Source organism: Gossypium hirsutum, chromosome D09 (genome assembly GCF_007990345.1).
Source record: "Gossypium hirsutum isolate 1008001.06 chromosome D09, Gossypium_hirsutum_v2.1, whole genome shotgun sequence".
Classification (NCBI taxonomy): Eukaryota; Viridiplantae; Streptophyta; class Magnoliopsida; order Malvales; family Malvaceae; genus Gossypium; species Gossypium hirsutum.
The window spans coordinates 38,094,621-38,122,611 of NC_053445.1; the positions used below are offsets into that span (position 1 = coordinate 38,094,621).

The 27,991-nt window shown below is 33.2% G+C and overlaps 5 protein-coding genes across 5 annotated transcripts; 2 read left to right on the top strand and 3 right to left on the bottom strand.

Annotated features, from left to right (window-relative positions):
• Positions 1-497: 497 nt before the first annotated feature.
• Positions 498-6,137, bottom strand: LOC107891521 (110 kDa U5 small nuclear ribonucleoprotein component CLO). The gene is made up of 11 exons (XM_016816356.2): positions 5,765-6,137; positions 4,566-5,332; positions 4,212-4,280; positions 2,921-4,114; positions 2,696-2,794; positions 2,419-2,577; positions 2,188-2,273; positions 1,898-2,096; positions 1,377-1,487; positions 942-1,148; positions 498-813 (listed from the first exon to the last, which is right to left on the bottom strand). Exons 2-11 carry the CDS (start codon positions 5,313-5,315, stop codon positions 715-717), a joined length of 2,973 nt encoding a protein of 990 aa, XP_016671845.1. The 5' UTR covers positions 5,316-5,332; positions 5,765-6,137; the 3' UTR covers positions 498-714.
• A 215-nt stretch (positions 6,138-6,352) lies between these two features.
• On the bottom strand, positions 6,353-8,606 carry LOC107891522 (putative pentatricopeptide repeat-containing protein At3g15130). Its single transcript, XM_016816357.2, has one exon. The coding sequence runs from the start codon at positions 8,448-8,450 to the stop codon at positions 6,654-6,656; it is 1,797 nt and encodes a 598-aa protein (XP_016671846.1). The 5' UTR covers positions 8,451-8,606; the 3' UTR covers positions 6,353-6,653.
• A 473-nt stretch (positions 8,607-9,079) lies between these two features.
• LOC107892561 (F-box protein At5g49610) lies at positions 9,080-10,368 on the bottom strand. The gene has a single exon (XM_016817631.2). The coding sequence runs from the start codon at positions 10,366-10,368 to the stop codon at positions 9,223-9,225; it is 1,146 nt and encodes a 381-aa protein (XP_016673120.1). The 3' UTR covers positions 9,080-9,222.
• Positions 10,369-22,024: 11,656 nt separating this feature from the next.
• LOC107891523 (rho GTPase-activating protein 5) lies at positions 22,025-26,692 on the top strand. Its single transcript, XM_016816358.2, has 5 exons — positions 22,025-22,769; positions 24,712-24,832; positions 25,047-25,166; positions 25,443-25,673; positions 25,891-26,692. Exons 1-5 carry the CDS (start codon positions 22,360-22,362, stop codon positions 26,491-26,493), a joined length of 1,485 nt encoding a protein of 494 aa, XP_016671847.1. The 5' UTR covers positions 22,025-22,359; the 3' UTR covers positions 26,494-26,692.
• A 156-nt stretch (positions 26,693-26,848) lies between these two features.
• Positions 26,849-27,991, top strand: LOC107891524 (uncharacterized). Its single transcript, XM_016816359.2, has one exon. It carries the CDS (start codon positions 27,062-27,064, stop codon positions 27,782-27,784), a length of 723 nt encoding a protein of 240 aa, XP_016671848.1. The 5' UTR covers positions 26,849-27,061; the 3' UTR covers positions 27,785-27,991.

Consider the following 27,991-nt stretch of genomic DNA (forward strand, 5'->3'; position numbering starts at 1 on the left):
TGACTTTTTATTCATACTGCTTGCATCAATCAAAAGCTCTCTTTTCCTTATCTCTTCTTTTTTACAATTTAAAGTTTTTTTCTTTTTTCATAAAATAGTTTTAGACGTCACAAATTAACGAACAAAAATTCAAATAATTTTTTCTTTCAATCTTTAACACTAATCATCAGATCAACTTGAATTTAAGATATATTCATTTATTTGTCAATAGATATCGATCCATTATAACGGTCATTAAATCTTCACTTAAAGCTCACTAACGAAATTTTTTATTTTAAAAGAAAACGATCCAATAGCTTAAATAATAACTTTTAAATAATTCAATAAAACTTTTGAAATAGTTCAGTGACCAAATTATAATTTTTTTAGTCAAATGACCAAAATAAAAACTTACCCATTTAATTACTAATGGTGTAATTTACCCATTAAATAATTAAGATACTTCAATTACACTCAATTATATTACACGTGTCCATGTATACGTGAAGACAGTGATATACTTGAAATTTAAATATTTAATTCATCGAGTTCTACTTGATTCAAAAATTAGAGAGTAAGCAAAAATCAATATTGCTATCCTTTAAAAAGGTGTAGATGCCATTGGCAGCTAAACATTAGACTATCCTACAAAGTATATCCGTTCTGTCCAGGCAGTTCCGGGGAACATGGCGATTAATCGTGTATGATGTCTTACTTCATGTCACATTGCTCCTGTTATATCATCTGCTGATGAAGATCAGCTGCCTGCTGAGCCAACTCCACCACCATAGCCTCGTCAAAGAACTTGTTGATGCTCACATCTTCACTCATTCCCTGGAAAGTCCAACACAAATTTCACTCAATCATTCCTGATTGGGTTTTCTTTTTAAGGTTCTTTTGTTCATTTGCAGAAATCAAATCCCTATGTGTGTGTGTGCATGCGTGGATAGAAGCAGCTGTACCTTTCTACGCCTCGTCTTCACCATGAACTCCCGAGCAAGGTGCTGTATTGGTGCAGGTTCAAGAGGCCGCAAAACTATGGTCTTGTCTAAGGGATCTCCAGGAACTATGGCCCAGTGGTCGAATACTGAGAGACAAAAGGCTTGCCCTTGCGTGTGGTACCTTAGATCAGTCTCGAATCCAAATGACTCTATCACAGGTAAAAATGCCTAAATGGAAAAGGGAATCAATCACATATGAATTTGTAAGCATATAGATGGGGGGTAGCTATTGGGCAATTGTGTGAATGATTAAACATGCCACAATATAACCTTCTGGTCAATGAAATTAGGCAAGCAAATTATGTAATTCATATAAACACTACTGTCAGTAATAAATTTTTAAAAAAAAACAGTAAGACAAATATTTCTAAGGAAAATCAAACTTTGCTTCCAAACCTTGACAATATAAGCAGGGGTTCCTGGCTGCGGCACATCAGCTGTAACATGGCCACGTCTACGGGACAAAACAGTATAGATAGCAGAGACACAGTCGATTGGTGTTTGTATCTGAAACAAAAATGACAAATTTAAGCACATATTGTACGTAGGAGACTCATTTGAGCTAATTGCTTGAGATTAGAAGAGAGCAAAAAGACAGGATTTTATTTAACTTTTGCCTTCAAGGTAGGACTGATACCTCTGGATAGCTAACCCTCATTCTAGCACGAAGAGAATGCCATGTGCTTAAGGGCCATAGCAACCAAGGCAAAATGAGAATTTAAAGATTGAGAATATTTTCAGCTTAGCTATGCCAAGGCCATTAAATTATGGTTACTCTTCCTTTTCCATTAAAAGACTGACTTCCAGTCTATCTTGATTTCAATATTATCTTGTTTGGTTCCTCCTGCATATTTAATGCAGATAAACCCATAGGTGGAAGGCTGTTAGGCAGTGGGAATGTAACTGAAGGAACATACCTCCACATAATATACAGGTTCCATAAGCCGTGGGGTTGCCATAAGGAAAGCTGAATAGGCCACACGTCGAGCTGTGGGGATGATCTGTCCAGATCCCCGGTGCAATGATTCAGATGCAATCCTTGCGTCCACTATTTTGAACTTAACATTTCTTATTGGTTCATCACAGAGGGGTCCTTCTCTTGCACCCCACTGAAACCTGCCCAGCAAAACATGAAATTTTTAGTCACAAGCAGGAGGTTTAAGTGATTAACTTCTTAAAAAATTGGGAAAAGAGGATATATTCTTACCCTTGGACAATAGAATCCCTGACGGAACCCAACAAAGACTTGTCAACCTCAGTTGGGAGTGTATCATCCAATAAAATATTAGGTCCCTGCAAAACAAGATTCGTAACAGCCACAGATGCCAATTATTACAACTTGAATTTCATTGTTCTGCTCTTTAGAAACATGAAGGAACAAGATAAAATCACCAAGTCAGGGATTAAGTTAGAAACAACAGAACTGCACTTCTTTCACCTGCTTATCAGGGCCAAATGCCCAGATGGAACGTGCAGCAAGCAAATCCCAGTCATATTTTGTCTTGAAGAAGTCGCCAAGTTGCTTCCGACTCCAACCAATACTTACAGCACTGTTCTCAATGTCTTCTGCAAGCCCTCTTTCCAATGGCTCTGCAATCTTAAAATCATGGGAAGGTATATGATCATACAGCCTGAAAGTAACTACTACCAGTAATTATTCCTAAAAGCATCTAGATTAAAGAAAGAAAAAAAAAGTGCTTAGATGGCTGTCTTACCATAGTTATTTTATTCTTCTTGTTGGGTGTTTCAGCAAAGCATTTCATGGAAGAAGACTCCACCACTGTTTCACAGAATGAAACAACAGGATCCGCCACCTATTAGGAGAAGCATAAGAAGTGAAAGCACACATATTAACTTAAGCATAGCCCATATAATAGAGAAACAAATTCCAGAAAGATATAAATGAAAAAGTAGTACAAGGAGTACGAGAAACTAGATACCTTAACTTCCACCTCAGAATACAGCTCCCTAAGGTCTTTCATGATTGAGTCCAAGTACAATTCTCCAGTCCCTAATATGGTGTGCTCACCAGATTCCTCAACTTTAGTAATAGCTAGAGGATAGCTTTTGCTAATCTTCCGAAGCCCCTCCACCATTTTGGGCAACTCACTGGGATTTAAAGGCTCAGTTGCTGTTTTTACAACAGGAAGAGTATTAAACTGTAAAGGCCGCAATATGTATACATCTTCGTCAAGATCCACATTACAAAGGGTGGCAGTTTTCATAATTGAAGCATCAACACCTTCAATGAGAACCCAAGAACCAGGAGGGGCACTGCTAATGGGTATTCTATACCGAGCTTGGTAGATCCATAATTTGGTTACTTCTTTCACTGTCATGTCCTCCTCGTCATCTGGTGAATAGCCTTCTCCGAGTACTCTTAATGTTTGTCCTGTTTGAATTCTACCACTGTAAACTCTACCAAAAGCATCAAAAACACTACAATCGGACTTGGGGTATAGTTTGGTCACATTAACCATAAGAGGGCCAGAAGCATCACAATCTACCATTGCCTTGTAAATAATAGAATGTTTAGGTCCAGTGTATACGTGATCAACCTTCTTAGCTGCAACATCCTTAGGAGATGGTATGTGCTGAACCAGCATATCAGTGAAGCCTGAAGCTGAACCAAAAACTGTACTGCAAGCCAGCCTTAGCAAAGGCCTAACATTTAACTTGTAAGCAGCATTGCTAAGAGTGACACCCAACTCTGCAAGAGTTGATTCTACACTCTTCCTATGTTCACCAATCACCTGGCTATATATCTTATAAAGGGGTTCAAGCACGAATTCGACAAATGATCGTTCTCCTCCACCAGCAGGAGGTTTTCTTTTAAAAGCCCTTGTATCAGGATGATAATAAATATCTCCCCAAAGACGAGATGCAAACTTCTCAGCATCAAAAGGAATTCCATGAAGTTTGACATATAATTTTGCAAATGACTGCAATGTGAAGGACCATCCCGCACTTGCATCAGCAAAACAAACATTTCCAGCAGCAGGATCAATAACAGGAACATTACCAGCAGTTGTAGAGGCGGCAGATATGTGGTTATTGATTACTTCCAGTGTATGCCTTAATTTATGGTAAGCATCTTTTGGGGGCAACTTAAGTTCTGTTATCAGCCGGTCAACCTAAAATAAGTAAAAAGCATTTGAGTAGGAGCAAGATGTGGAACATCATTTTCATCAGACAACTTATAGAGATAAATCATAAGGTGAAAAGTATTACCTTGTTTATAACAACTACAATAGGTAGGCGCTCCTGTATTGCATGGCGTATAGCCCTCTCAGTGTTTACCTGCCATATTGCTCATTTTCATAGTTTAAACATACTACAGACAACAGCTACATCATGCAGAAGCCCAAGCTCGATAATTGGTAAGGCAGTGGATTTGAAAAGATTTGATCAAGCAATGCATAATTTAATTGTGATAAACCTCAGAATACTCATTTTTTCCCCAGTTCTTTCATATGAATGAAAACATTTCTTGTTTGTAGGTGTAAATTAAGTGGGTCACAAGCATAATCATAAGCAGAAGAACAAGTATTAAATACTATAATATGCATGCAAAGATGTACTTACCATCACTCCTTCAGCAGCATCAACAATCAACACAGCACCGTCAGCAAGCCTAAGAGCAGCGGTCATTTCATCAGAAAAGTTCACATGACCAGGAGTGTCCATGATGTTACAAAGATAGGATTTTGCATTACTGTCCTCAAGAACAAGTGACATTGGAATTGCCTTGATAGATATCCTTCTCTCTTGCTCATCAATTCTTGTATCAGTGTATCTCATGTGCTTCTCACTATTTTCATCAAATGTTTTCATATGGTGGGTTTGCTCAACCAACATGTCCATAAACACTGTCTTCCCATGCTGCAAGTGCCCAACAAGGGCAACATTCCGAACCAAACCTGGATTTGACATCAAACCGATAAGAAACTGGGTCGACACATAAGTTGAAGAATCCTTAACTCCAACCTCAAACTTGATATTCTTAACAGGCTTAATAATAGGTTGTTCAAGAGGCTGCTCATCTTCATCCATAACCAATGTCTCAACATCCTCACCATAAACCTCTTCAGCCGTGGGGTAATATTTCTTGTCCTCAGCAAGAACAATCTGATTGTCCATATCGACGTCATTAGCTGCAGTAATCCATCCATTAGACGCACCAGGTGGAGCCTCACCATCAGATTCTTCTCTTTCCTCTTGGGCATGCCTGTCGAGGAGATCTTCATCTTCTTCTTCCTCACCTTCACTCTCCTGGCCGGACTCAATCTCAGGTCCAATATAGTTCCCAAATTCATCATACAAGTTATCATCCATAGCTTAAATGCCTAAATCTGCCCACAAGAAAAACAAATGAATGTTAAACAAATCCCAAGTGAATTTTGCTATTTGGATACAAAAATGGACCCAAAGAATAAGACTAAATAACCTAAACTATTGCCAGGTGTCAACATCAAAACCCACAAATGAGAAACAAATATATATATATAGTCAATCTATGTAGAAGGTTCATATAGTCCAAACCCAGAACTAATTAGAGATCTCACAAACTCTCAATATTTAATTCCATTTCTGGGTTCGATTAAGAAGCTCCTCTTTTAAAACAAAAGTAAGAAAACAACTCAAAATAAAGCTTTTTTCAACATGGGTAAGTCGAAACAAAATATATGTTGATAAAAATAAAAATAGCAAAATGTGTGAATCTACGAAGAGAAGACAAAAATAAGCTAAAAAGGAAGAAAGAAAAAAAAAAGAGAAGAAGGTACCTTGAAGCACTGAACAAAGAAAAGAAACGAAGAGAAGAAAAATGGAAATGAAAAGCAAGGGTTTATGCAGAGGTTTTTGAGTGGTAGATTGGAAACACTTGAAAATCAAATCTTCGACAAGCCGCGAGCGAATGCCTAGCGGAGCTGCACCTGCAGGGCAAGATTGTGTTGGGTTGCATATGGACCTTTGCTCTAATCTTCTTCGACAACAATTTGGGCTTTTAAAGAATAATGTAAAAAAATTTTTCGACAGATTTAGATTCGGATGTAATTCTAATTTTTAATTTATTGTGCTTTGAGTTAATTTTAAACTATTTGTATTTATAAGAACTTCTTTAAAATGTATCTGATTAATATTTAATTAGGGTGTGTTTCAATGTTGAAAAATTTGTATTAGTGGTTAAATAGATCACACCATCAATTATCGGTTTAACCAACTGAACCATTAATTTAATATTATAAAAGTAAAAAATCAAATCAATGGTCAAATAGATTATACTATTATCTACTTTTCGACTTTTAAAATTTCAATCTTGATGTAAACAATAAATATTAAATTTGTTTAATTAAATTATACTATTTTCAAAATTTTACTTAACAAACGAATTGTCACATATGTGAGCTTTTTATTTTCACATAACACTCACTCACTGAAAATCCGCGTTATTTTAATCTAATTACTTGCACAAAAATGAAAAGATTGCGTCACCCAGAAAAGAAAACATATAATACAAATTCTTGTTCATATTATGCGAGAAGTCCTTGATCCATCTCAGAAGAATTTTGATTTTGAAGTTAAATCACTCCCAAGTTTTTTACTGCCTGAATCTCTCTAGAGTTTCTCATCTTCCATCAGTTAAAAGTTTATGAGCTTCACGATCACCTATTATCAACTAATTTTAGATCCCATACTTGAAAACTTGGGTCCTGAAGGTACTGAGCAGTCTTTTTCTAGTTTGATCCAACTGGTTCCAGGTACTTTCTTTACATCCCTGGTCTCCATTAGTTCTCTCAACTTTCCCACATCGTCCCAATTGTTGAAGCCAGCAAACATGTTTGATAACAGCACATAACTTGCAGGGTCCTTTCTGTCTAGGTTTATTGCATGTTCTGCTGCTCGCTTCCCTGTTTCAATATCCCCATGAACTTGACAAGCATTAAGCAAAGTTTGCCAAACTGATGCACTAGGCTGAAATGGCATTGACAAGATTAGTTCTTCGGCTTCTTTAATATGCCCGGCACGGCCAAGAAGATGTACCATATATATATAATGATCTTCACCAGGAGAGATTCCATGGTCAATGGTCATGGAAGAGAAATATTTCCAGGCTTCATCAGTAAACATTCCCTGGCTGCATGCATAAAGAGCGCAAACAAAGGTTATGTAATTCGGTTTTATACCTTTCAAAATCATCTCATCGAAAATCTTAAGAGCTTCTCTAGCTTGACCATTTTGTGCACACCCCATTATCATTGTTGTCCATGAAACAATGGAACGATCGTCCATTACCTTAAAAACACCCCAAGCACCATCCATGGAACCGCATTTTGCATACATGTCAATCAATGCATTATCCACACAAACATCAATATCAACCCCAAGTTTAATTCTCAACCCATGAGCTTTCTTCCCCTCTTCCAAGAAGGACAAATTAGCACAAGCATTGAAAGCAGTAGCAAGTGTAAACTTGTTGGGTATTATCCCCATCATCCTCATTTCTGCAATAGCTTCCAAAGCCTTTGTAGGTTCCCCATACTCTAACCACCCAGCAGCAATTTGTGTCCAAGAACAAACATCTTTTTCACCCATTTCATTGAAAGCTTTCAGCCCATCGAAAAGTCTTTGATTCTTTATATACATATCAACCACAGAGTTCTGGACACAAATTTCAGTACCATGGCCAGACTTGACAAGTTGACCATGCACTTGTAAACCCATGTTTAAATGACCAACAGAAGCCAACCCAGTTAAAACACTTGCAAAAGTAAAGCAATCAGGTTTCAGCCCCTCATGATTCATTTGAACCCAAAATTTAGGCAAATCTAAACAAGAACTTTCCAAGTACCCACTTAACATAACATTCCAAGTCACGATATCTTTGTTTGAACACTCGTCGAAAACCTCCAAAGCTTCCTCTTTTTTCCCATGTCTCATCAAAGCTGTCAAAAAAGCATTGACTAAAAACACGTTTGATTCAAACCCCAAACGTAAAACCATAGCGTAAACTTGGTAAGCTAAATCTAAATTTTCGTGCAAGGAACAAGCTTGAAGAACACTAACAAATGTGAACTCATTAGGCTTTGAAGTTCCATCCCTTAACATGTAAACAAACAAAGATAGAGCTTGGTTGAAAAACCCATGTTGGGTAAAGCCAGAAAGCATGGCAGACCATGAAATGACGTTGCGTTGAGGCATTTCATCGAACAGCTTGTGACCGCTGATGAGGTCTCCACACTTCGAGTACATGTTTAGCATGTGGTTTTGGAGGTAAAGGGAATTTGGAAATAACCCTTTGATGAATTTGGCATGGATTACCTTTCCATGAAGTAAGTTTGATGTTTGGGCGCATGAAGTTAAGAATTTGGTGCAAAAGTTTTCTTCTAAGGTTGAGAAATGAGTATAAGAATTAGCAATGGTAGAATAAAAGAGTGGCCTGGTAGATTGAAATACAGCTAGGCGATGCATTTGTTTGCTATCATTGGTTTTGGGTTTTATTTATGAACTTGACGCTAAGATGGTAACATTTGTTTGAGACCAAACATCTAAAACAGACAAAAAGCTTTTTCTTAATTAAGAAATGATTTTAACAACCTGAAATCGGTTGAAATCAATATATAGTAATCGTATCTAAAACAGACCAAAAGCTTGTTTTTAATTTAAATAAAATAAATTTTAACAACTTGAAATCAATACATAATAATATTATTTTCTTTTTTATAAGAGATAGGAGTTGTTGAAATATTAAAATCAACTAAAGATTTGAACACGGATTTTTTTTATTCAATCTACAAAATAATATGATAAAAAGTTAAAGTAGTTTATACATGGAAATAATGGATGTTGGAAATAGTCCCAATTTTTTTCGAAGTGTAATTTATTTGGTTTTAAATGTTTTGGTATCTAATAGTTACATCTGTTTTTTAACTAAATTTAGAGTTGAGTTGAATCGGATCCTTGAATGAAAAGTTAAGGGATAGAATAACAAATACAAGTTAGAGGATTAAACTTATAGATTCATAACATAGAACATAGCATATCCGTTAGCAAATCTAATTTCATAAATTGGTATCCAATGTTGTGGGATGAATCCGGTATCATGCATAAAACATCACCATTTCGGCAAAAGATTAAGGAAAAAAAGGGACAAAAATAAAGTTCCGGCAGCCTAAAATGTTATAAGTTTACTTCCTGGACTTTGGATTCTATTTACTTGCAACAAAAAGCGAGAAAGAGGGTCTTAAGCCTGATCTAAGGGAACCAAACTCAATGAATAGGGAAGGACAGTGCAAAAGGTGGAATGGGTACCGAACTTGGAAAGAGAACAAAGTAGCTGCATCCTGTTCGTCTCGATATTATATAGCATGATATTTCGTGAAACTCTCATTAGCAAATAGCCATCTTTGAAGGCTAAAAGATCAACCCATGGTTCCATGTCAACTGCCAGCCTTTGTGTTACTCTCTCGCGCAAATTGTAAAGGAACATCATGTGTTGTTCTTCCATTTCCTCTAACGTTTTAGAGAGTTTCAGGGACCATTTAGATTCGAAGTAATCCTCGAGGAACCAAATTTGAAGTCCGTACTGAGAAACCAGGACGTAATGCAGCCTGTCATCGGAGTGTCCTATGCATGCTTCAGGGATGCTGCGGAATTCGATGGCTGGAAGTGGAACAGATACCAACCATGATAGTTCATTCTCCACGTGGAAGGTAAGCATTTCATCACCATCAGTCAACCAATGCAAAACCCCTTCCACATAAAACCCTTTGTTCTTGTACAGATTGCTATTGCACTTGCATATTTCTTCTGATTTCTTCCAGGCCCTTGTATCCGAAGAGTATATGTCGAATGAGAAGCATAAGGCCTTTGATTCAATTTCAGTTTGCTTCACCCTGATCAATTTGAACTTGGTTGATGTGCCTAAAAGATCTCTACATGGATCAAATGCCAAAGCAAAGGTGTCTTCTCTGTTAGGTTCTTCCCATGTAAGCCTCATCCATTCATGGTTCAAGGGGTTGCATATGTAGAGGCAAGGGTCTATTCTAGGGAAGCAACTGCGACCACAGACCAACCCGTTGCATGAAGCGAGCAACACAACATGTTCAGGAAGGAAGTCAAATACTGTCTGAAAAAGTTTAGCTTCTTGCTTTCCAACAGGAATGTGGGTTATAGTAGTGATGTCCTCATTGCCCAATCTAAATCGTTGTTGGCAGAAGAAGCCTGATACTGGTTCTTTCTTTCGGGATTGAACCTTCATGAAAATGGGGTCTGAGATAAGACGATTCCACCCTTTACAAACACATTTTAATCTTGGCAGATACTTTGTTGGCAACCGAGACAGCACATCAAAAGGAATGTCACTGTTTTGCTCTCCTACATTACCCATTTCCTAGAACAAAAAAATTCATTGCAAAACATTGAACCTAATGAGTAATAATGTTCCACTCTGAAACAAATAGTAACACTTCTTTGGAGCAACATTACAAACAGTTCACACCACCTATATGAAACAGTGAACAGACCAAACATAACATTCCAAATCAAATCAAACAAAATAAGAGAGACAACTTTGGACAACAACATGAACATCCCTTTACCTTTAAGTACTAAAGGGTATAAAGCTCGGATTTTTTACATCAATGAAAGTGGGATATTTAGAAATCAATGAAACAGTAACAAAGAAGAATGCCAGATATTACATTCTATGTTTATGAATCAAGCAAAAGAAAGAAAGAAAAAAGAAAAACCCAGCTTTATTCTTTTTAAAAGAAAACAATGTAAGCATCACTTACCAGCAAAGGTCTGCTACATTTTTCCTGTGTAAAGTTCATATTCATGCGTTGATGGAAAGGGAAAAGAAAAATGGAGGCTGAAATGAAACAAAAGTGAATAAGCAGCTGAAAAGTCAGTCAGCAGGGCGGGCCAATGATGGCAGCATAGAACCAAGACATGGTTTTTATTTGGATGACATATTCATCAGACGGTTCAAATATAGAGCGATAAAATCCCATGTGATTAAAGGCCAATGGATTGTCTTGGCTTGACTCCCGTATCATTTCTTTTTTGGTAGAAAATAAAATCAGTACGTGACTAAATTTCCAGCAAGACTAATGTCCAAGCGAGGCTTCATGCAGCTAAATGTTTATGTCCTCCTCTAGCAGACTTTGCACATGTGACTGTGGATTTATGAGAACAATCAACTGGTGTATTTTTCTTCCTGCTGCCTAAGTATTAGTACAAATACCTAGCACTTGTATAACAATAGACATATTGAAATTTATTCCTCTTTCTTTTCCAAAGTTTAACAACAAAGGCTAATTGCAAACTTCAATTTCGTATCAGGTATGTCTTAAAGTTGTGAAAATCATATTATTCTAAAGATTTAAAATCAACATTTATACAATATTAGAGATTTGATCTGCATAATATTTAGATCTTAAAGATTTTATATGGAATGATCATTCCTCCCAACCAAATATGCTATTAGGTTTTTTGTTTTATAATTATTAATTAAGAAGCATTATTTTTTTTATGTTTCAAAGAAGAGAAAATTTTTAAAATTTGTGTTTATCATTAATCCTTATGATAATCTTACCTTTTTTAAATATCAATTAATGATCTTCCAGTTGCAAGAAATGGTCCATCAAGAATAAGTGGTACCATTCTATTTTCCTCCATATTCAAAATAATGAAATTTGTCAAAAGAATAAATTGTCCACTTTAACTAGCACCTCTTCGATGACCCTCTTAGGGTAACACAATTTTATCAACCATCTACAATGTGACAGATGTAGGCATAAGATCCCCTAAACTTAACTTTTGAGTTTTAGAGCAACATCAAGTTAATGTTTATTCCCAAATTGTAGAGTATAAAGTCAATATGAGATTTATGATTCTTTTTTAAGACCATGACATATTCCTCACTTCAGTAAGGAAATGTTATTCTTAAGGGCACATCGTTACTACCTTGGAGCCAACTCCAATGTCAAATATCGTGATCCATTCTATGTAACACCCCTAACTCGTATTCATCGTCAGAACAGGGTTACGGAGCATTATCGAAGTTTACAGATCAAATAAACAGACATTTCATATCATATAACATTCCTGTCAGAAACCAATCGAAATCAAACATATTGTCCCTTATGCGAGCCCTCGAGGCCCAAAATACACATTAAAAATAAGTTGGGACTAAACCGAGTACTCAAAGAATTTTTCAGAAAACATTAAAATTTTTCAAAGCTGTCGGGGTCACAAAGCCGTTAGCCTTTGTTGTGCTAGTTTAACAACTTTAAGACATACCTGATACGAAATTGAATTAAGACTCACACGGGCAAGAGACACGCCCATGTCTTAGACCGTGTGGACATTCAAAATAGGGACACACGGCCGTGTCCCAACCCGTGTTCGTGCCTCTGTAACTCCCTGACTTGAGCCATACAGCCAAGCCACACGTTCGTGTGCTAGGCCGTGTGAGCATACTAACTTGCGCAATTTAAAAGATACATGGGACACATGGCTGAGACACACGCCTGTGTCTCTACCCGTGTGAATGAAAATAGGCCATTTTCCAAGCCACATTTCTCGCCTAATTTGGTACCAACCTAAACACAACAATTTGAACATCAACAAGCCATAACAAGGCATTCAAATCAAGCTAAAATCAAGTTTTAAATAAGAAATATCACCACATACAACCAATATGCTCTTAGGCACCTCAAAAGACAACTTAAAAACATGTCAGCCAAATATCCAAACTTACCTAAATGACCAAATACATATATGTATATTCAAACCACATTTTACTTTTCATCATTCTACCATATTAAACACACATCAAATATGGTAAGGCCACATATATATATGCATGAAAATATACCGAACACAAGCCATATGAGTGGCTAATCTCAACAAAACAATTATATGCCAACATTGGCCAAATTAACCTATACAAGCCATTGTAACTGGAATTAATTTACTGAAAGTACCAAAAAGACCAATGAATAGTGTGAAATAGCTCCGACCAACTTCCAACCCGAACGAGCTCCCGAATTACTATAAAACAAAGAAAATAACACAGAGTAAGCATTTAAGCTTAGTAAGTTCGTATAACACAGAATTTAACTTACCATATATCCAGAAAATAGGTAAGTAAACAAAGCATATCTCAACCAATTTGGCCAAAAGCCTAAACACATTATCACCAACATATTAGTAATGAAAATCACATATAAGATCCAACACACATGGTTGAATTCATCAAATAATCATATTTCATGTATTTCATGTAAATACCAGTAATAGTTCATATCGAACTCATATAATCTCGTAACAGAACTGTGTTCGTTGAACCATTTAAAATATCTTTGGATACATGGGTAGTACACTCGAGGTGTACTAAATTGTAATCTGTAAATTCATATTCATGTATGCTCATACGAGCTATGAATCAGTATGCTCTCACGAGCTGCAAATCAGGAAGCTCATACAAGCTGTAAATCGGGAAGCTCATACGAGCTGTGGTATGTCCGCAACACATGCAGGACCCAAACCAAATTGGTAACCCTAATGACATGTCATTTGTATCCTACGAATTTCTAAGGTTCAAACGGGACTCGGTAATCGTTGGATATGCGATCGATATTTACACATAGCAATTATACAAATCACATATATATGATTCAATTAAAACATATAAATACCCAATTTAATTACACGAACTTACCTCGACAAGTGTATGTAAACACGAAGGCGACTAATGTGATATTTTCTCTTTACCTCAATCTAACTCTGTATGAGGTCTGACAGGATCTATACTAATAAATTTAACTCATTTCAATATAATTCTCATTCAATTTAATCCAACATGGAATTTTGGCAAAATTACCATTTTTCCCTACACTTTTAATTCATTTGTAATTTATTCCTTAGGCTCGAAAAATGAAATTCATACAATTTAATCCTTACTCAAGTCTAGCCGATTTTATACATATTAATAGCAGCCCATATATTTCACAAAATTCACAAATTTTATCATAAATTTATCATCTTTTTCAATTTAATCCCTAATTGATAATTCCATCAAAATTCTCTTTACAAAAGTTGTTTATCTAACAACAACCATTCATTTTCTATTATCAAACTTCAAAATTCAAGCATATTCATCAATGGAAAAACCCTAATACTTTAACAGTTTTGCAAATTAATCCCTGAGCTAGCTAGATTAAGCTACTACGATCTCAGAAACATATAAATCATAAAAAATGGGACAAAAATACATACCTATTTGAGCAAAATAAGCTTGCCCAAATTCAGGCTTCCATGACTAGGTTTTCTTCTTCTTTTTTAATGGAAGATGATGAGAATAGATTATTTTATTTTATTTATTATAATTTTAATCACTAATTTCCAAAATTCACATTAATAATTTATTCAATTTCCAATAAGGACTACTCATGCTTAACCACTAATCAACCTTAATGGCTAATTACTATATAAGGACTTCTAATTTGAAATTCTATAGCTATTTAATACCTTTAGCTATTAGAACACAATATTTGCACTTTATGCAATTTAGTTCTTTTTATCAAATTATGTAAACGGTAAAATTTCTTAACAAAATTTTTATACGGTATTTCTATCATACTGTAGACCATAAAATAATAATAAAATAATTTTTTCCTACTTCGAATTTGTGGTCCCGAAACCACTATTCCGATTTCACTAAAAATGGGCTGTTACATTCTAACCTTCAAGTTATTCTCTATTTTGGTTTATTGAGTCTCTTAGTTATGTCTAATGCCTCACAAAGTTAAAACGATAATATTTTAAAATCAACTCTAGTAAATAGTTAATGTGGAGTTTATTCTTCGTGTTTGAGATCATAGTAAAATAAACTATTTAGCAACCAGGAAGTATCATCAGCAAAACAATTGACGTGAATTTATGGGAGTGATCTAAGGAATCAAATGACAAAAGTTCTTCTAAAACAGTGATTCATTTTGTTCCTCAAACTTTAGAGACAACTTTCGACCAAAAAGATTTCAAAGTAATTATTACCAACATTTACCCAATAAAAGCGAGTTCACTCAGAATGCTGAAAATGACTTCCACAATTTTATAGCCATAGGTTAGGCAGTAGTGTTTATGGGATTAAATTTGGGTAGAGTTTATATAATACTTATTATATTTTATGTTAGATTTCATGAGTTTAAAATTTTATTTAAATTTGTTTATATTTGTAAATAATTATTTACTTTTTTTAGATTTTTTTAATTTAATTTTTTATTTTAATTTCATATCTAATAATTTTTATTTTTATTGATATTTTAAATACAGATAACATGTTTTTAATATTCATATTATAATATTATATATTATTATAAATATAATTTTTATGTGATATAAATTATATAATATTTAAAAATAAGTTTAGTTTTAGTCTTAAATGTCGAGCTCTAATGCAACCTATACTTTGAAGGAAATTATTATTTTTTATTTAAATATATTTTTTTTTCAACTTAATATTTGCTTAACTCTTTAAACTTTATGCTACCTTTGGTAGAAGTATTATTTTTTATGCATGTTTTAGTATATGAGTGGACAATAGATTATTCCAATTGGTAATATTTAGTTATTTCCATGACTTACCTTTAACAAAATGAAGGAACATTTTTTTAAAAAAACTTGAAGAGGTACTTCTTTATATAAGAGTTTTTATTTATCTTTCTAATTTTAAGTTTCAAACTGTATTAATTATTATTTATTTTATATCTAACGGTTATTATACATATATAATAAATAAATATTTTCCTCATATTATTGAATTAATAACCAAACAAAGCATTCTAATTATAGGTTAAAAAGCAGTAGAAAAATTACACCTTCTTTATTAAAATTTGGATTGAACTTATGAATTTTGATTTTATATAATTATACAAAGTTAATTTGCTTAACATCAAAATAAAAAGAATAGTACAATATATATAATTTTTTTTAAGAAAAATTATTTGATACACTATAAAGAACTGAAGATTTGACAAGTGTATTATATGGTACAGTAAAAAATAAATAAATAAAATTATATAAATATAACAATTGCTACACTTTCAACACACTTGTAGAATCTAAAACACTTTACCAACGCCTGACAATAAATCAAATAATCATCCTTTTTTTAACCAATTAAAATAAATTATTATAAATATCTAATTCAACAATAATTAACTAAACAATCAACTCGACTCAAATTAATCAATCTTAATAAATATAATAAAAACACCTCCATATAAATTACACACCATAAAACTTAAATCTAAATCTTCAAAATCCTAAAAACTCACACCAATCATGAATCAACACAGCTAAATCTTCGATGACATAAAAAAAAATCTAATTTAAGAGCAACGTTGGGGTTTGTTGGATTTTATTGCTTAACAAACACTTAATTCATCTAAAAGAGATACCATTTTTTCCTTAGATTTTGCATCCAAGTGGACGGCTTAGAAGGGCCCCATGAGTAAAGAGTTTGGTTTGGTAGATATACTCATATACAGTAGGACCGTAGCTCACCAAACGCATCTACAAATTTTATACTAAAAAGCAAATATTTTTTAAATGTATGGTTTTTAATGAATTTTGATATTGTATAATTTTATATATTAAATTTTAATAATATTATCAAATTAATATCATTTCACAATGATATACTACATACGTAAACTATTATATTAATTTAATATGAAAATAAATCTATATATTTATTTCTTTAAATGAGAACAATTGAATCAAAATCAAAACTCCACGTATACATATGAACCACAACTCATGGTTCTTGTGTATAATTACACCAAATCAAAGTCCATGTATCAAGTTGCACAATAAAACAAAGCTCATGAATAAATTTGATATTTATCTCTTTAATTAATTGCTAATTAGGTATTTTACTTTATTATTATGATAAAATATAGTTTTTTTTTCAAAATATATTTTTTAGAGTTATCTCGAAACTAATGTCTAGTTTAGGAAGGTTTATCGTATTTTCAAGCTTTTCACACCTTGTTATAGACAAGATAACTATTTTGAAATTATTGCAGCATCGTAAAATTTGTAATGAAAGAACTAGATAAAAAAGGAAGAAATATCTATCCAAACAGAGAGTGAAATGAAGAAAATAATAGAATAAACTTCTTGATTGTTTATTCAAACTTGTTTGCTTCTGAATTCTTAATGTACAGTATTTATAGACTTTAGTAACTACTCTGAATTGAGCAACAACCTTACCAGACTCACTCACTAACTAACAACTCCTATTCTCTAATACGTAAGTGTCATGTTCTTTTTAAAATGTAAAATATAATTTAATTTTCTAATAATTGAGGAAAATATTTAGACGTAACTCAACACTATTAAATATCGAGTTCCACTTAAATTTTTTTAAAAAATGTATATTTGTAATATGAAAATTTTTAAATAAAAATTAAAATTCAACTCATCAGTCATGAGTGTCAAGATTCTATCAAAAATCTTGCCAAAATCATAAACCCTATAAATAGGATCCAGATTATTAATTTTACACTGAAAACAAAAACAAATCCGTTTCTATATTAACTATACTAACCTACATAACTAATTAGTCCAACGTATAATTTTTAATCATGCCTAATGACTACTCGTTTATTGAGATTTGAAGTTGAAAAGACATCGACATTAGAGTATTTTTTGTGGCTTGAGCTCATAATAATATGGGAATAAATCTTAAAGCGACAAAATAATTCCTTGATTAATACAAGTTGATTCTATCACACTAGTGAATTTGGAAAAGTTACTTCCATGTTGTCATTTATATCCATTCTCATTAAACAATAGAGACTTAGAAATTCGTATGTTCTCCTATGCGATGAAGCCACAATAGCATTAAAAAATGTAGTGTTGTTAAGGGACTTCTAGTGGACAAATATCTAACAATCTGAGCGAATGGATCAAGGTATATATAGGAAAGAAAGCCAACTCCCATGGTTGTTGACTTCTTTGCATTAAATGGGTTACTTGAGCAAATAGAGGACAAACAAATACCCTAATCAAACTTTACAACCTTGAATTCTAACAATCATCAGAGTCAAATTAAGCACCGTTAATTTCCTTCTAACATACAGACACATGCTCCTATGATGAGTTGATATTTTTTTGAATTCAACCAGGAATCGAAGTACCCCTTCAAAAATATATTTTTTGAAAAATAATAAAAAAAGCCACAATAATCGAATAAAAAACTTTACTAATTATTAATAAAGTTAATATTTAATACATTAGTGAAAACTTTTTATTTCACAAACTATTTTCAAATATGCCATGTACTTTTTTTTAAATAATTTTTCCTAAAATATGTGTATTTCTTTTATAAAAATTTAAACTTAAATTTGTATAAATAATTATTAAAATTATACATAAAGTTTGGTTATATGTATTTGATGTGGTGCAATTATACATATTAAACTTTGATTGTAGTTTAAATGTATACATAAAAATTTAATTTTTATTTAATCATACATATTTAAAGAAATAAATATATAAATTTATTTTTATATTGGATAAATATAATTATTTGGGTATGTAATATATTGATGTAAAATGATAGTATATTAATAAGGATGTTAATCATTGGTGAAAACTGAGTCAAATCAATATTTTATTAAAAATTATATAAAATCACAATTCATTTATAATATTATTTATTAAACTAAAATCCATATATAATCTAACTTTATCCCTAAATTTATACCGTATCTTCATAGTATTCCATATTTATAATTACCTGTTTATTAATTAATGCTTTCAAATAGATTAATTTCTTTGAATCTGTCACCAAATGTTAATCAACCCCCAAGAACTAGGCGAACTGCAACTTCACCTTGTTTCCCAAACCCCTATGAATCAATCATCTGAGAAAATCAGTTTGGTCAAAGTTATTTACGCATAGCTCGGATTGGTAGTTAAGTCGGTTACGTAATTTGTTATCTATTTGATTAGTTCAGTTAAATAAATTATTAAATATTGATAAAAAATTAAAATTTAGTTGAATTATTTTTTAATTCAATTTATCGGTCTATATTGATTGATAGCTCAATCAATCTAAAACATTTCTTTAAACTAATACTTCAATTGATTCTTAATTCAATCGACTAATTTAATTCAATTCAAATAATCATGATATTATTTAATTCAAATTTAATTTTATTAATTGTATACGAGAATTTTAATTTGATAATGTAAATTGAGAGGATTTGTTTAACATTGAAAACAATACAATACTGCAATGTGTGTAAAATTTAATTGAAAAGGAATTATAGGTTTTTTGATTAACGTTAATATTCCATATATCATAACATTAATGAATTTAAATATTATTTAAATTAATTTTTTTGAAAATAAAAAATAAAAAAAATTTAACATTTAACTGTACTAGAAAATGACATTTTAATTTCCTCATAGTATTTTTTTACAATAATGTTAAATATTTAAAATTTTAAAGCTCCCTTTTCAAAAATAATTTTTACAACCTTTTTAAAAAGCATTTTTTTTAATCCAGAAAAGCTTTTTTGTTTTAAATCATAATCATTTTATATTGAGTTTAATTTGCCTTTAAGAAATTAATGGGTGTACTTTACTATAAAATGGATAGATTTCGAATTTTAATTCAAATTAATAGTTTAAGTATAGAGTTAATTGCACCAAATATCTTTAAACTATGAATTTTATTCTAAATTGATTTTTAAACTTTAATATGTTCTAGTTATATTTCTAAATTATTAATTTTATATTAATTAGGTTCTTTCATTATTAAAATTATTTATTTAACTGTTAGTTGGCACGTCAAATATTATGTAGTTAAATTTAAAAAGAAAATTTTTTAAAAATAAAATATTGCCACAAATATTTAAAAGAACCCCATGTGATGGCCTGGGTTCGAGTTGCGCTAGTTGCGTTAGTTGTTCGAGTTTTGCCTTGTTATTGTAATTCATAAAAAAGAACTAAAAATAAAGTAAAACTAAGAGGAAAAAAAGAGTGAACGATAAAACTTCTGTAAAAACTTTAAAAATCTCAAACTAAAATTTTTAAAAATCTACTTTTACAATATTCATTTAAAATTTTCATTTTAAATTATGTCACATAAGATCTTATGTGTCATTTAATAGTTAAATTAATTAATTTAGTAACGAAATGACCTAATTGATACAACCTCAATAGTTTGGGATGTAATTAAAATGATTTGAAGCTTACGGGCCAATTTAGAATGAAGGTCATAGCTTGGAGATGTTTGGTGCATTTAACTATTAAATACTATATTTTGGGTAATAATTTTGTTGTTTTTAAACTCCACAAGTAGATTTAAACAAATGAGATATGGTTGTTTTGATTAATGTTTGAAGAATTAGACCAATGGTCGAACCTGTTTCAATTGTTTCAAAATTAGTTAAAGCTCTAGTTAAACAACCCGCTTGATATGGTTCGAATCGTGTTATTTCCACCCCTTACCTCTAATATTATATATAAAACATTAAATGTAATATTTAAATTAAATTAAATTTGATTCAACTGGTTTTATATTGGTTCAATCTTCCTCCGAATTTTTGGTACCTATTGAACCAGTTGAACAATCGATTCTCTATTTAACTAATTCGACCAATCGATTTGATTTAATTCTTTACATTTGATTTTTCGATCTTTTTAAGCGCTCTCCTTTGATGATCATAACTTCGATGTTTGGTGATTTTCTTAGAGTTGGGCTTTGACTCATTTTAAGTGAATTTTCTTGAATTTTTTATAGGTTAATTTTGGTTAAAAAAAATTTGATCCTTCTCAATTTTGATATTGAGTAAATTGATCTTTTTCAAAAAAAATCAAAGAATTTCGAAAGTGTGTAACTAATGAGAATTAATCACAACATTAATATTTTTTGTCAATTGTAACTATTTGTTATTGGTATAATAACAAATTTAACCTTGAAAGTTTACACATTCTATCAATTTTGGTCTTAATTTAAAAAATTTAGCCCGTAGCATTTATATATTCCATTAGTTTGATCGAAGGGCAAAGCTAAATTTTTTTTACGGGGAACCGAAATTAAATTGTAATTTTTACGTAAATTTTATCATTTTTAGGGGGTCAAAGTACAATTTTACCTTTACTAATTTAAAAATTTTAAAAATTTAAAAGAAATAAATGAAATTTTTTTCATTTTAAGGAGGATGAGGCCCTTGCTAGCCTCTCCTAGTTACGCCCCTGATTTGATCATGATTTAGCAAATTTAAATTACAACATATACACAAAATATATAAATATAAAAAACTAAATTTATTATTATACCAATCAAAATTACATATAATTAATATTATCCTTAACTAATCAATTTCGAAACATATTTTAGAAAGATTTAAATTTCCTCTGTCTTTTTATATTTTTAATGCATGCACATGTTATCCTTCTTTACCGAAAGCTTGATGTATGGAAGAAAAAGGAAAAGACACTCAAACTCAATCCATTTCCTTTTCCTGAACATAATAAAACACACACTGTATCTTAGCAACATATGCATAATAATAACAACAATATCTTATGGTTATGATCAAGTGATTGGAAATCCTTATATTTATATACAATTATAAATTTATCAAACCTCTCAAATTATCACTTAGATTTTAAACTCATCCCTCAGTTTTTAAGTGTTTTAATTAAGTACTATTGTATCAATTAGGTTTCTTTTACATGCAAGTTTGGATGTAATTGGAGTAGATTTAGAATATTTGGCTAAAATTTAAAATTAAATGCAAAAAAAGAAAGGGAAAGCAAGCACTTGGTTTCAATATCGCTGTTGCTGACATGAAAATGTGAATAATTATGAAGAAATTAAGAGCAACTTTAATTTTCCTGTTTAATCCCCACCAACCATGAAAGAAGATGATCCAAATCAAAAAGCCAAGAAATCAGGTTAAATGCCATCAATCTCCATATAAGGCTAATCTATGTATAGACCCAAGTAATGATAAGAGAGAAGGACAACTAAAGTCAAATTTTGTTCTACTTTTAGTTGCCTCAATTTATACTCCCATTAATTACCCTCTCTTAATTTCCCACCAAATTTTGCTTCTGCAAAGTTAAAATCCCATAAAAGAAAAATCAGTCTCACTTCTTGTATATTTTATTTGTGAATTCAGTTAATGTTTCTCACGTCCCACATTGTTTGAGAAGACTCCCTTTTCCTTCAATCCAACTCCACCTTTCTCAAATCTCATAATGCAATAGAAAAATCTCTTCTTTTTTGGGGCTTCTTCAAAATATTATAAAAAAAATCCAGGAAACGTTGCTGTCATTGCCAGCCATGACCGAGGTGCTCCATTTTCCTTCACCTCAAAGCACTAATACTTCCTCTCCTTCCTCTTCTTCCGAACCTGCCTTGTCGTGTGGTCCCCCAACATCCTTAGCCTGCACTCATGACAGAGATGGGTTTGTTAATGAAACAAGCTGTGGTGGTGACCCAGAGGGAGAGGTGAAGGAAAGACAGAAAGAGGACACAGATCAGTTGCCTTTGTTAGCTTTGCTTGTCACCCTTTTTAGGAAATCTTTAGTTGCTTGTAAGAGTACTGATAGAAGGGAGCTTTGTGCTATGGAGATTGGTTCGCCAACCAATGTCCGCCACGTTGCACATGTTACCTTCGATAGGTTCAATGGCTTCTTGGGTTTGCCTGTCGAGTTTGAGCCTGAAGTCCCCAGGAGAGCTCCTAGTGCAAGGTTTCGCCTTTTCCTTTCTTCTTTCCAAAAAAAATTATTGAAACGTTCCTTCTGGTTTTGATTTTCTTTTCGTTTTGTTTGGGGTCTATTAGCTTTGTAGTCTCAACATTTGCTGCATTATGGGGTTTTCTTTATGATACTATTTGTCTGGCTTTTGGAGTTGTTTCACCGGAAGATGGTGAATTTCAATAGTTGAACTTCGGTTAATGCCACTAGCTGCTCTGTGATTATATATATAAAATATGTTCTGTTACCTTGTGTCAATTTTGTGTTTTGTAATTTCTTCTTATTGATTTGATGATGGTTTAGACAATTTGAAAAAAGAACAAAAAGAGAAGGAAAATTTTTGTCTTGATTTAAGCCATTTTTAAATTAAAAGAAATGGTTCCTGAAATTCTCCACTATTTGAACTTCACGTTTCCTTTAGGGAGTTGTATTGACCTATCTCTTAGAAATGCTATAACTGGTTGTATGTTTTCGGAAGAAGAATGTGAGACAACATGTTCTTTACCACATTTGCTTATTAGCTTGTTCTGTTTGACCAAAATGCTTTCCTTGGAGGAAAATGTTGGCACTATGGATGGACAAAGGGTATTCCATCCTTTTGATGGGGTGAATACACACACATACATGTTATGATATGCATATATATATATATCAATCAGTTATATGTCATTGAGAATCATAAAGTAGTTTATTCCTGGTTTTGATAGACATATACCAGGTATGACTTGACTTGGAATGTCTTTGAGGAGGATTTTTGAGTAATTGGATCACTTTGTTAATTTTCTTGAAAGTTAACTAATCAGAAGCTTCTCTTTCAACTCCTCAAGTTCCTATAGCAATAAGTCTTCATTATCTGGCATTAAAAAGGTCAATTGTCTAGGTGAGACATGCAGGAACCAAATTTTCTCTACTCGTTTTCCAACTTTCCATGGTTGGCTGGCTAGTAGCTTATCTGGCTGAGTCGTCGTTTTTTCCTAAGTGTTCTGGTGAATCATTTCAAAGAGACTCTGGATGATTTCTTATGTTTTTCTCTTTGTTTCTTCCCTCAAGTTTCATCAAGACTGAGATGCATCTATCTAGTAATTGAGCTAGCAGGAAATCTGTAGCCAAAATTTAGGTAAATTCAAGAACGGGCAAGGGGAAATTTCACAGAGGCAGCTATATTTGGGGGAAAAGGCCTCTGTCTAAGTTTAGAATTGTTTGTATGATGCGACAAAATGATTAGAGTAGCCACTTTTTCATTGTCTTCTTACCATATGGTGTTAATGGTCTGAACTGGGAGGTAAACATGTAGGGTCTGAACTGGCAGTTTAGTTTACTGTTCTAGATTGCTGCAGAACTTAATTGCTGACGAATGTTTGAGATCTTTTCTCACTCTACTTCTTCCATATCTGTTATAGACGAGTACAAATGCTTCTAATGTTGGGTTTATCCCTTCAGAAAAGTTAACAAATTAAGAGGACAGTGAGCTTATATGGCATCTGTCTTTATTGTTTGTTTAAAGAAATACAGGGTTAGTTCTATCCTTTTTTACCTTCTTTGTAGGTTATATGTTTAACATCAGGATTTATGAGGATTAAAAAAAGCAATTCATCGGGAAAAGATTAAAGGCACGCTCAGTGCAGGTTCTCTAGTGCTTGGAATTCCTTTAGTGCGGCGAACTTTAAAGTTCAAGTTGGATTTGCTATGCACACCCATAAACATACATGCCAAATGTTGAAATATGTGCTTTTGATTATAGAAACTGGAACTTCTGCAATTGTATTAAGTAGTCTTCTTAATTTCCGTAGTGCCAGCACTCAGCATCACCGGTGTTTTATTTCTTCATGTAAATTATTGTGTTGTAGGATATTCATGGCATGTATAGAAGGCTAACACCTGAAAACAATCTCTTTTGATTATTATGTGTCATAATTTGTTATTTCGTTTTTGGCAGCGCAACTGTCTTTGGAGTTTCCACAGAATCCATGCAGTTATCCTATGACTCCAGAGGTAACAGTGTGCCAACAATACTCCTGCTAATGCAAAGGCGTTTGTATGCTCAAGGAGGCTTTCAGGTTGTCTTTCTTTCTTTCTTTTTTTATCCTCCCTCTTCCATATGCTGTATCTATGAAAATTGGAGAACATAGAAGTCTTGCAGTATTTTCTGTTATATTATGACCAAAACTTATTGTCTTACATGTTCCTAGTTTTGTTTTAACTCATACAGATTTCTTGAAGGTTTTTAAGTTTTATGCTATGAGTTGTTACCATTGACTTCACCACATGCAGGCAGAAGGAATATTCAGAATAAATGCTGAAAACAGCCAGGAAGAGTATGTTAGAGAACAGTTAAACAGCGGAGTTGTTCCTGAAGGGATTGACGTACATTGTTTGGCAGGACTAATCAAGGTACAAAAATGCCATTTTAATCTTACTTTATCTTTCTTTTACTTATACCTGAAGATGTATATGAAGTTGAATGAAAAAGATGAACTTACTGCACATAATTTTTTAAAATGTATCCCAAATGTAAATTTTATCTTGTAATTTTAAGCATGCATCTTATGCTTGAATATCCAGTTATATCTGGGGGAAGCGGCTTCAGCTGTATCTTCTTCTAAATTTACCCATTTTTTGTTCTCTTATGAAACTCTGATCTACTAATTTGGTGTTAGTTATTCTTAGGCTTGGTTCAGAGAACTTCCCACCGGAGTTTTGGATTCATTATCTTCGGAGCAAGTAATGCAATGCCAGACTGAAGAGCAGTGTGCTGAGCTCGCCAGACTTCTACCCCCAACAGAATCTGCTCTACTGGATTGGGCTATCAATCTCATGGCTGATGTTGTTCAGCAAGAACATCTAAACAAGATGAATGCACGTAATATCGCTATGGTTTTTGCTCCAAACATGACTCAGGTGAGTTTATTTGAGTTTTCACATGTTTATTTCACCACTACATATGCCGCTCTGGTTAAATACAGCAAAATGGATCTAATCCACATTTGAAAAAGTTTGCATCCACATTGGGTATCCAAACTTAGTACATCTTGAACAAAGCCTTCATTTCCCACATTAATATTCGTGGCCCGCATCTTACAATCCGGTGCTGCTGAATTTTGTGTTAAAATATCAGATGGCAGATCCCTTGACTGCATTGATGTATGCAGTCCAGGTGATGAACTTCCTCAAGACACTTATCTTAAGGACCCTGCGGGAAAGAGAGGATTCAGTGATAGAACCAACTCCGGCATTCCATCTGGAACCTTTCGATGAGAATGGAGATAAAACCGCTTCACTCTCCTGCATTCAAGATACTGAAAAGGATAATGAAGAGAAAGAGCTGGTCTTTCTTGCTGAAGAACCTTTAAATGAAAGTTTCAGGAATTACAGTCAAAACAACGAGATGCCAAATACCGAAGATCACAGTCCGATGCCCACCATCGAGAAGCAAACCACTGACGCTGCTGATCATTCTGATGACACTTCAGCTGAGGTTGAAACTTCCATCACTGAAACAGATGCCATTGTAGCTAACCACCTGAAACCTGGAGCTCCAGTGAATGCTGGAATGCACAATAATGTTGGTCAATCAAGTAATTCAAGTCTCAAAGAATCCAACAAACTTAGGGGCCTGCAATCGATACTTCAGATTACAAACAGTGTTGAGAAGACCAAAGTAATAAGCAATTTGAGCCGTGTAGATTCAAGGATAGAACGTATTGAGGCATGGCGTTGAAGGGTACTCAACCGCTGTAGGACTCTAAACTGATACTTTGACATGATTGCTGTGAATTGTTCATTTTGCAAGTTGTGAAGGAGAAAAAAGAATTGAGTTGTTCGTGTATCTTTTCAGTGTGATTGACTTGTTTGCTTAACCTTCTAAATAACCCTAACATTTCTATTTTGATATGCAGCTACCTCTAGAGTTCAATGAATCCCAACATCTTTTATTTTCTGATTAACGTCTCTTTTGTATAAAAAAATGTGTTTTAGTTAATAAATAATGCTGTAATAGCTGTCAACATGTTGCAAAACAATAATGACCACCAATTTGAGTCAACTTATAAACAAACCATCCATATTATACTCCACTAGAAGAGGTACAAACTTTCTCCAAATTAATAGCATCTTCCCCCTTGATTTTTTCAACTCATTATTCTAATGTTTAACACTGCTTTCTCAAACGACTAACTCATAATCTCTTTATATTTCCTTCTTTTCTGACGTGCTTCCTCCTTTTTTCTTTTTTTTTTCTCTCTCTCTCTCTCTTTTTGGAGAAACAATTAGCAGTGGAGAGCCAGCCCATGGCTGCCTGTAGAAGCCTTCAGCACATATTTGAACACACATTACAACCAGAAAGCCCAACACTGCTTGGAACCCTCTCTTCCTGTAAACAAATCATGCCTGCAGCTGCTGCTATTCAACCTACTGAGCAATCTTCAGTCACTGAAATCATTGGTGAACTCCATTTCAAGGAAAACTCTGAATTACCCTTTCCTTCCGCAATATTGAAGCACTCCAGGGAGGGTGAAAACACTAGAAGCTCAAGCACCCCAAAGACCATAGGCCATAAAAAGAGCTACTCATTAAACACTGAGAGCCTGCAACTGTGCACTGAAGGAATTGATTTGGAGAGCTGTGGTGAGATGAAACAAGAGCGGCAAAGCAGCAAAGGGGAGATAGATACAGGAAGCAGCATAATAGATAAAAGGCAGGGAGAAGTGAGGATGATTAGGTCAAGAAGATCAAAAAGTATAGGAGAATTTCCACCACCCATTCCTAGTATTGGGAATTGTGGGAAGCCTTGGGTATCATTCAAATCATACAGGCAAGATGGCAGGTTTGTGCTGAAACAGGTGAGAATTCCTACACAAGAAATGTTGCATGCATGTAGGGAAGATGGGCGGTTGAAGCTGCAGTTTATGCAGCAAAGTGATGCATATATGCAACAACAAGGATTTGAGGAAGAAGGATTATTAATCAATGATGTAATTGGTGAAGCTAAAGAGCAATGTCAAGCCTCCTAACTATCAGAGGTTAATCTAGTTTATTTAGCCAAATTGCATTATAAAAGGAGGAATAATTACTTTGTAAGGTTGATTTTGCTTCATGTAATAAATATGAAAAGAACCTACTTTTCTTGCTGTATTTTTTTTGACAGTATCTTGCTGTATTTTAGATATTTTAAATTATTGCAAAATCAATAAATTAAAACTCACTCATAGCAAGATAAA

What these genes read in the sequence shown, in the direction of transcription:
- LOC107891521 (XM_016816356.2), bottom strand. Translation starts at nt 5,315, where the DNA reads ATGGATGATAACTTGTATGATGAATTTGGGAACTATATTGGACCTGAG. An exon ending in ATGCTGCTGAAGGAGTGATG is followed by an intron (nt 4,281 to 4,565) that starts GTAAGTACATCT and finishes GCAATATGGCAG; the next exon opens with GTAAACACTGAGAGGGCTAT. An exon ending in TTGTAGTTGTTATAAACAAG is followed by an intron (nt 4,115 to 4,211) that starts GTAATACTTTTC and finishes TACTTATTTTAG; the next exon opens with GTTGACCGGCTGATAACAGA.
- LOC107891522 (XM_016816357.2), bottom strand. Translation starts at nt 8,450, where the DNA reads ATGCATCGCCTAGCTGTATTTCAATCTACCAGGCCACTCTTTTATTCT.
- LOC107892561 (XM_016817631.2), bottom strand. Translation starts at nt 10,368, where the DNA reads ATGGGTAATGTAGGAGAGCAAAACAGTGACATTCCTTTTGATGTGCTG.
- LOC107891523 (XM_016816358.2), top strand. Translation starts at nt 22,360, where the DNA reads ATGACCGAGGTGCTCCATTTTCCTTCACCTCAAAGCACTAATACTTCC. An exon ending in GTTTGGCAGGACTAATCAAG is followed by an intron (nt 25,167 to 25,442) that starts GTACAAAAATGC and finishes AGTTATTCTTAG; the next exon opens with GCTTGGTTCAGAGAACTTCC. An exon ending in TTGCTCCAAACATGACTCAG is followed by an intron (nt 25,674 to 25,890) that starts GTGAGTTTATTT and finishes TTAAAATATCAG; the next exon opens with ATGGCAGATCCCTTGACTGC.
- LOC107891524 (XM_016816359.2), top strand. Translation starts at nt 27,062, where the DNA reads ATGGCTGCCTGTAGAAGCCTTCAGCACATATTTGAACACACATTACAA.